Genomic DNA, 9722 nt, shown 5'->3' with positions numbered 1-9722 from the left:
GGAATACTTCTATAAAATATATTATTAACTCGTATCAAAGACTGTATGCTTTCGTAACGAATCCAAATATAATCACTACTACCTGGAAACACAACCCACCTTTTTCCTATATACATATCATATAAGAAACTATCTAAATGTCAAAAGACGATACTACCTTTTTCAAAAAATCAACTTAAAAATAAAACTAAGAAGTAAACTAAGTAAAGAATTATATATAGGACATTGCTTAAAAATTTAATATTTGTATTCCAAACGTATATTTCCTGGAAAGAAAGCATCGTATTACAAATGAATATTTGATGTAAACAGTCATGTGTCGAAATTCATTTAGAACTTGTAAACGTTCACAAAGCTTATAATATCTAGTAATTTTGTATCCAAATCGTATTACATTTTTTAGCGAAAGTATATATATATATATATATGTATATATATCAAGAATGTTATTTTTATTACTCGCTGCGCATGCGTTAACAATTTTATGATACCTTCGTTCCTTCTTGTAATTGTGTCGTTTGTGGCATAGGAGCCGCTTTCATTTGCGTCTTTTGATTGGATTTTAGTATTACAAGTTACGTTCTAACTCGCGGTTTTTTTTGTGTTCAAGTAATTATTATTAGTAGTAAAGTTCGTAGTAAAAGAAGAGTGAAACTGAAGAGAAATTGAATATGGGTCGCTATAGGAGGTAAGTCGTGTGTGATATAGATGCGCGAGGGTATATGTATCAATATGTCCAAAATGTTCGGCATTAAAACCATATATTTAGAACGATTTCTATTAAATTCCCATTTCCATTTGTATCTGTAATAAAATACAAAAAATCACGTAAAGATAAAAAATAGTTAAACGGAATGATCTCAAGAAACTTTTGCTCTTCCTTCGATGGCTGATTTCACATAACCTTCCATATTACCTTGATCCAAGCTCAGTGGTAATTTTCGAAGACATTTCATAAAATAGAAAACGTAATTCAACCAATAAATGTTGTTACATTTCATTTAGAAACAGTATTGCAATTTTATATAATTGATGTATTTAACTGAGATCACCATAGATTTTATTAATATTTTCAAGAGTTATATGTACATTTAGAATACGATAATAAAAGTACTTATGATATTTTGGAAAGAAATGTATTATATTACAAAAATAAAATACAGATTTAAATGATAATTATTATATTGTGGTATAATTTATTTTAGTCGTAGTCGTGATAGAGATAGGAGACGTAGATCTCGCACACGATCTCGTAGCAGATCACCACGAGATAGAAGAAGTTGGGGTGGTAGTGGGGGTCGGGATCGAGGAGGTGGCAGGAATAGTCGTGGGCAACCTGGAGCAAATTTGAGAAAACCTCGATGGGATCTCAGTCGATTAGAGCCTTTTAAAAAAGATTTTTATATTCCACATGAAACAGTTCAAAATCGTGATCCACGTATAGTGGAACAATATAGAAGTGAGAAAGAAATTACTCTCAAAGGAAAAAATATACCTAATCCTGTATTTACATTTGAAGAAACAGGATTTCCTGACTATGTTCTTAAGGAAATTAAGTAAGTATTTTTTAAGTAATAACTTCTATATACAAATACACTAAGTACACAGTAAATTCTTTCATTATGCTACTGATTTTCTCCTATTATTATATCATAAAGTTATTCTTACCAGTTCTTGGAACTACTTGTTTTAGTGAAATATTATGAAGTCAAATATTATAAGTATTTCACTTATTTTCACTGTTTATGCTGTCCTCTCTGCTCCAATCTAAGCACACCCGAGTTTCAAGCTTTGAGGGGAGAGAAGAGTATTCACATTTTATTCCTATCCTTCCATTGTATCACTGTCTAGTCTTGAGTCAGTGACACAATGAAAGGATTTGCTGAACCAGTTCCAAAGTGCTATTATTTTACAATAATGATGCCAGAATTTATTTCTTGAACCCAGAATATGTATCCAGTATTTGATGACTGCACATTATCAACAATAGTATCGCAATTTAAAATTTCTTTATCCTAGAAAATTAATTTTCATCAAATCAAGAAAGAATGAAGAAAAATTGTGTTCGCATTCCGATTTATTTATTTAATATAAAAATTCTGGGTGTCCTTTAGTATCATATATTTCACATGTAAATTAAAAGCAATATGAAGTTTAAAAAATACATAGTTTAGAAAATTTGTTTATGCTATTTTTAAGTACATTACTTATTGTTTTCTTTATTTATTTTGTGAAGTTCATATAAACAAGTTGCAAAATTTTTCTAACTCCCAAAATACAATTTGCAATTTAAGTGTTTTTTTTATAAAATAAAAAACAAATTATTGTTAATATTTTGAGACAATAAGTCTCTAATACATTTTATACAGATTGTTATTATTCAATAGTAGTTTAATCAATTTTGCAGCCAATTAGTATGAATTAAAAGCAAATTCTGTTGCTCATAATTTTCAGACGACAAGGTTTTACAGAACCTACATCAATACAGGCACAAGGTTGGCCAATTGCATTAAGTGGAAGAGACATGGTTGGAATTGCATCAACTGGTTCTGGAAAAACACTATCTTATATATTACCTGCAATTGTTCATATTAACAGTCAACCCAAATTGGGTCGTAAAGATGGTCCTATTGCATTAGTATTAGCTCCTACTCGAGAGCTCGCACAACAAATTCAGCAAGTTGCTGATGATTTTGGTCATTCTTCAGGCATTAGGAATACTTGTCTGTATGGTGGAGCACCAAAAGGTGCACAAGCCAGAGATTTAGATGGAGGTGTAGAGATAGTTATAGCTACACCTGGTAGATTATTAGATTTCCTTGAATCAGGTCGTACAAATTTGAAAAGGTGTACCTATTTAGTACTAGATGAAGCAGACAGAATGTTAGATATGGGATTTGAACCTCAAATTAGGAAAATTATTGAGCAAATTAGGCCTGACAGACAGACATTAATGTGGTCTGCCACATGGCCTAAAGAAGTAAAAAATTTAGCTGAAGATTTTTTAAAGGATTATGCTCAAATTAATGTTGGATCTCTACAATTAGCTGCAAATCATAATATATTACAAATCATCGACGTGTGTCAGGATTATGAAAAAGAAAATAAGTAAGTAATCAATTTGCTTTGAGAAATAAAATTGTTATTTTTGTAGAAAGAAATGTATTCGGTATCTTATTTATAAAGCCTCCACAAAATTCTATATTTACAAATTATTTTTACTTGCATTTATAGATTAAGTACACTTTTAAAAGAAATAATGGCAGAAAGCGAAAACAAAACAATAGTATTTATTGAAACAAAACGCAGAGTAGATGAAATAACTAGAAAAATGAAGAGAGATGGTTGGCCAGCTGTTTGTATACATGGTGACAAGACACAGCAAGAAAGGGATTGGGTTTTACAAGGTAAATATTATTCATTATAAATTGATTTTGGCTTTATAGTTTGCCATATTTGATAAGTGAAAGATAATATTAATTTTTAGATTTTAGATCAGGAAAAGCGCCAATTCTTGTTGCAACAGATGTTGCTGCCCGTGGCCTTGGTAAGTAACAGATTGTAACTATAATATAATAAACATATAAGACTAAGCATCACTGATCATTTTCCTTTAGTATGGAGAATGAACCACTCTAAATCACATTATTTCTACAAAACTTATTTGAGCTTAATAATTACTGCAATATACAAGACATCTTGTTCTACCAAAGTGTATGATTATGGAAACAATAATTAAACCTAATTATTCGTTAATCAAAATATATTTTATAACTAGTCTGTATTGTTTTCATACAGTTATTACTTACTAATAAATTCCTCTTGTAGGACGTTGAAACAGGTCACATATATATTCAATCAGAACAGGATTTCATTGTGTATGCATTGATTTAGACTTGGACCACTTTATGTGCCAAAAGGGTATACATAATTAATTTAAAGGAAGTAAACAGATAACCTACTGCAAAGTATATATATATACTCATGTTTCGAGTATATAACATTCAGAACTGTCTACTTTTTAATATTCTTAATTACTATATTTACTGAATAGCAGCAGCACAAGCATATAATAAACTAGTCTATTAATCTTGTGTAACATCTTTCAGAGTTCCAAGGTTAATCAACTTAGATTGTACCTGTAAAAAGTTTGCTTTGCTAAAGTAAACAATTTTTTGTGTTACATTCAAATTAAAGATATGCAATTTTCTAAATGCATAACGTGGTTCATTTAACATTTCTAATATTTGTGTTTATTTGCTTTCTCACTTTTTACTAAAGGTATTAACTTTAAACGATATATTAAAATAAAAATCATACAAATGAATTTAAGCTTATATTACGTGTGATCGGCAAGCACTATGGTTATTAATTTATAAAAGTTCGAAAATTCATTTAAATAAAACTTTAAATTAAATTTCACAGATACTAAAAAGAATTGCTTTATGAGTATTCGGTGTTAGTTTTTTTTTATCATTTTTTCAATTGAAAAAGCAAATATTTATATATATATTCGTAGTTACGATCGTGAAAGTTCTGGTGTAAACGGTACAGCTTAAATTCAAGATTCAACTGGTTAAATATTATACGCTTGCCGAAACTTATAAGATAATAAGAGGTTCTTTAAACGTATTTTTTACCATGAACACAGCCTCGCGAGGTTGTCAAAAATCAGCTAGACAGTTCAGAAAAGCAAAAGCAAAAAAAAAAAACTGTAATACAAAATTCATATTGAACACAGGAGATAATGAGGTAAACATATACCTAACGCGGTTGGATCTTTGTTTGTATTGCAGAGGCACATTGCGCGCAGGCCCACGCCGGGTAATGCAAAGCAAATTGGGGGTGCCCGCCGCCTGTTTGTTCGGTGGTGCACTGGTTTGCATTGTCTGCGCTGGCTGCGACGCGTGCCTCTATACGTCAATTCCGTGAAGGGCCAGTCCGGGCCAAATCGGGATCTACTTTACCTCCTACATACTGGATATCAGTTCTACGCTACGCTGTACGCCATCTGGGCTGGCCAAGTTGTTGCCAGAATAGAATCCCCTGCGCTGGCCGCTCAAGCTAATCAGACCCAACAACGGTCCAATGAGGCGGTGGCATGGTAGCTGATGCCCGAGCCTCTAGTGTGCCCTGTAGCAACAGAATGGCGGAGGCTGTAGCTGGAGCGAGCGCAAACAGCCAGGCCCTGCCCGTACGTTGCTAGCGACACTCACCCACTGCCTAATTTTAGTATAAAAGTAATCTTAAATTAATTGCTATATATATGTATATATGTATATGTATATATATAGTTATATGTATATACACGTATATATATACACATACTCGGAGTCACTCAGAAAACAGACACAACTGTATAACATTGTTCCTCGCCAAGATCTAAGATGATTATTGGTTAAGCAAAAATGTTTGTCAGTATTTAATGTTGTGTAATCATTGCTTCAGAAGATACGTATGTTAAGATTTTAGCAATAACATGAATATATTTTATACTAAAACAATTATGAGTATCCTCCTTGGATAAATAGTGGAATTCAGAATCGACTTGTTACTGTAGAAGTTTTAACTAAACATCTTCAGCATTAAGAATTACGCAACATTTGATCTAATCAAAAAACATCTTAGATTTAAAGAAAATGTGTATAGTTCTAATGCATTTTTCTAGGAGACTCTGTATATACACATTTTTATATAAACATATATAGCAAGGTATCTCATAGGATGTGGCATACCAAAGGATGTGAGAAATTCCTTAGTCAAGAATAAATTGATTCTTGATACTGTCATGTGATCATTATTTATCAACTTTTCATTGTATGGTACAATTCTCAGATACATGTTTTGGATTTTACTCTATCTTTTATATATACAGAGGGTTTGTAACTTTGTTCACCAAAAATTTATAAAGTTTTTGATTAATGGTCATCCAAAATTACCAAGAATTCTCTTGTTTTTAACTCAAGGATTTTTAACGTTTTAGGCAGACCATATTTTATGAGACACTATATGTGTATGTATGTGTATATTTCTACACACGTACACATGTATCACTTTTGACTCCACTTGAATTTACATTTCCTTTATCCTTTCACATCCTTTATGATAACTGTATTAATAGATATTCACACCATACTAACTACTATATCAAATAAGGTTTTATGTACATCAATTCTGGTTTCATTTTCTTTAAAATGTTACTTTTTATTATCTTTTTCATTATTTATTAAGGCATATAGCATCTATCATAATAAAACGGCCAATGATTAATTTTATATACATATGCTTTACGTCTTTTTGAAGGCAGGTTAAGCTAATTTTGTCAAAAAAATAGTGAAACTACTTAAACAAAAAATATTGTTAATATATTAACATTTTCAATTAGAAAAGGGAACCAGGATTGTCTAAACGCGGAAAATTTCTCTTTATTTCAGAGCCTTATACTTTTATCAAAACGCTCTCTAAAGAAATAGATTCTTTTTTTTTTTTTGTTTTTAAACTTTATGCTTTTAGTTTAATATCATAGGTAATGTTAAATTCTTAATAGAATTTAATACTTTTTATGTTATAATCTGTTTAAACCATGTATATTCTTTTGAACACGTTACGAACTATTCTAGCTGAATAGACTCATAGGGAAGTCCTTATAGCGGTACCTTTTGGAGAGCGTATTAACACAAACATTTAATTTAAAATACGTGATTGATATTTAATACAATATTTTATATACACCTTGCCATACTACTATCTTAACCATTGTCTGTCCTTGAGACGGATACTTCCAAAAATTAACAGATAATATGTATGCTTTATTTCAGACGTTGAAGACGTCAAGTTTGTCATCAATTTTGACTATCCTTCCTGTTCGGAAGATTACGTTCATCGAATTGGTCGAACAGGTCGTCGGCAAAAAACTGGTACAGCATACACCTTTTTTACACCGAATAATTCTAATAAGGCTAATGACCTAATCCAGGTATTAAAAGAAGCGAATCAAGTTATAAACCCAAAATTACTGGAGCTTGCTGACAGTAAAAGTGGTGGATATGGGAGGCACAGAGGTATCTATGTATTTCTTTTTATATACAAAGCCTACTTTCAGTCATAATAAACATCTTGAGTTCCATACGGTAGTATGAATTAGTATCAAGAAGTATTTATTGTAAAATTGGGAATCTAAACAACTTTAGGTGGAAGAAATCGATGGCGGTCTCGCGGTGGCCGTAACGGAAAGGATCGTAGTTACTCAAGAAGCAGAAGTCGAAGTCATAGTAGGGAACACAATGGTCGCGGAAATCGCAGAAGCTACAGTCGGAGTTATTCTCGAAGTCGTAGCCCTGTTAGCAATCGTACAGGTAAGTAATGGTACGTTTGTACTATCTTAACACGCTTATCATCAAAATAGACTTATAACTTGTTAAATAGTAAAGGTCTTGTATGTCGTACGAAGATATTTGTACTCGCCTTTACACAAGGGAAGTCATTTTATTTACCGTGATTGTTTAAAATAAGCTGTAGTTCAAATTGAGAATTTGAAAAGGAGCATTTTGAATCCGCAATCCGTTTCTAAGTATCAATCCGGGAGACATAAACTGAAGTTATAAATGGTTAAAACCTCAAAATATGGGCTATATACAATCAACCATAGCAAACAAAATCAGGTAACTATAGACCACCAAATTGATAATACGAAATTAATAGTAAAATTCAAATAATATTCTTCTGGAAAAAAGAAGAAAAAAACAGAAATCTTTAGAAATCTTGATAAACTCTAACAACATTAATACGAATGTAGACTATAATTTGAATTGCATCTGAAACCCGCTCCTTCCAATTTTTGTGTTGTTCATGTGAGCAATTATAACTTCTATTGATAACCAGTAAACGAAAGAATCATGGTATGAACACTTTGCGATTCACAGCTACGCTGAACTATTACGCTCGTTTGTGCTCGCATACCCATATGCCGAAACTATAAACACCCCTCATTTTTTTACTGTACGAGTAAAGATCGTGCATGATACAAACTCTCGTAACAAGTTTGAACCGTTGGTAGTGTGTTTTTACATGCTATATATAGCGTGTTCGTATGTATAACCTGACCTAACTTACCAATTCTTTTTGTTAATAACTTTTTAATAACCAGTGAGCGACGGTTAAGTTATTAGAAAAAGTTACTCAGGAGGGGGCCCTTGACAACATATGTCAAGGTCAAAGTCATGGGGGCGGGGTCGCCTATCTTTGTTTAGAGTGTTTTATTAAATTACATTAATTTTTTTGTTAAAGTATTATATCCCTCATTTATTATTTTTGATTTCACAAAGACTGACGTTGCTTGAAGGAAATGTTCGGTCATGGTGCGCAGGTAAAACGACTTCCTTTGTCCGAATTCTAGTTAACAATTGGTTATATAACGATAAATCTTCAAACTTTATATGGTATAAAAAGAACTATATATTTGTTTCTAGAGGTTATCGGTAAAAGTTACTGGAGCAGTGAAAGATGATCTTCTACCAGTGGTTAAGGACCAAGCTATTATACAAATCATCTTTTTTATGTCTCTTTTAAAGTACACTCGATACACGTCATACAAATTGTAATATTGGTGTTCCACTAACGTGAACGTTAAATACGACGTACTACGTACAATTCTCGTGCATTATAGTTAATTATTTTAACATCATAAGATAAAAGTTCCAGCGTGAACATAGATTTCTTAAATGTTATCGAATAACGAGTTTAATTGAACGCGACATTGCATATCGTAGCATATTGAGTTCAGTATAGTTCACGATTAATTAATTGATATATTAAAATCAAAAGTGTAATTTTTAAACAAAAAGTCCCCGATTTAAATGCGAGGTATGCAGTGTTCCGTATCAATGTTCTACGATATTTCTACATTCATAGAATTTTGCTTTAGTTATACTAAGCTTCAGTATCATAAATAAATATAGCGTAAGCGTGCCGGATGTTATATTTACTTACAGTATCACGTACATACATATTTTATAATGACATTACAATGTTCGATAACACATGAATTAAGTTCTTATAAGTGACCGTGTGAACGTAGTTAGGAGATGAATAATCTAAAATCTACACGAAGTTTAAAACATGTCTCGCTATTTGTAGCTAACAGTAACTTGTAGACGTCTAGTGTTTACTAGATATTAATTCGTACACGTATTCAAGCATTTAAAACTAACGGAATATTGTACAGTATTTAACAGAAATGTAATAAATAAATTTATTAACTATTTACAAAATTTGTATATCAATTTCTGCCTCTCCCTAGATGTTCATTATCCTCGTGTTTAGTTCTTACAAAAAGTTGTTCGACCTCTAAGCATCTTAGACATTAAACGATGAGAACAGCCGTTAAATCGTGTCAACAAAATTAGTCGTCTTAGTTAAGATTTATTTGTGGATGATATTGATTTGAACCTTCCCTAAAGCAGTGGTTGCGGTGATCGAATACCAACAGAGGTCAGAGTACTACAGATTCCGAATATTCCAAGCATTCCGTTCCTATTCAACGTTGAACAAGTGTTTACCGAAGCAACCCTTTGTCAGCCTAGTGTGGAGTACCTGGATTTCAATTGAAACGAAATTGTATAGGAAACGGTCAAATCGGCCAATACTTGTCTTTCTTATACAGATACACCGAGATTTATTTTTGGGAGCAGGCCTCTTAGAAATAGAAAGGAAGCGTTTATTAT

General features: G+C 31.9%; 2 protein-coding genes across 2 annotated transcripts in view; both read left to right on the top strand.

The window, feature by feature from the left end:
* Positions 1-9722, top strand: part of LOC128891815 (uncharacterized) — a 168423-nt gene that overhangs the window by 131191 nt on the left and 27510 nt on the right. The window lies entirely within an intron of this gene.
* Positions 513-9262, top strand: LOC128891808 (probable ATP-dependent RNA helicase DDX17). Its single transcript, XM_054151628.1, has 8 exons — positions 513-688; positions 1206-1556; positions 2455-3108; positions 3235-3407; positions 3488-3547; positions 6819-7061; positions 7191-7355; positions 8469-9262. Exons 1-8 carry the CDS (start codon positions 672-674, stop codon positions 8504-8506), a joined length of 1701 nt encoding a protein of 566 aa, XP_054007603.1. The 5' UTR covers positions 513-671; the 3' UTR covers positions 8507-9262.

Source organism: Hylaeus anthracinus, unplaced genomic scaffold, assembly GCF_026225885.1.
Source record: "Hylaeus anthracinus isolate JK02 unplaced genomic scaffold, UHH_iyHylAnth1.0_haploid 12002, whole genome shotgun sequence".
Classification (NCBI taxonomy): Eukaryota; Metazoa; Arthropoda; class Insecta; order Hymenoptera; family Colletidae; genus Hylaeus; species Hylaeus anthracinus.
The sequence above is the reverse complement of the archived record's forward strand: the minus strand, read 5'-3'. Positions and strand labels throughout refer to the sequence as shown.

Excerpts from the sequence above, each read along its gene's own strand:
- LOC128891808 (XM_054151628.1), top strand. Across the intron at positions 1,557-2,454 it reads TATGTTCTTAAGGAAATTAA|ACGACAAGGTTTTACAGAAC; the intron begins GTAAGTATTTTT and ends CATAATTTTCAG. Across the intron at positions 7,356-8,468 it reads CCCTGTTAGCAATCGTACAG|AGGTTATCGGTAAAAGTTAC; the intron begins GTAAGTAATGGT and ends ATTTGTTTCTAG.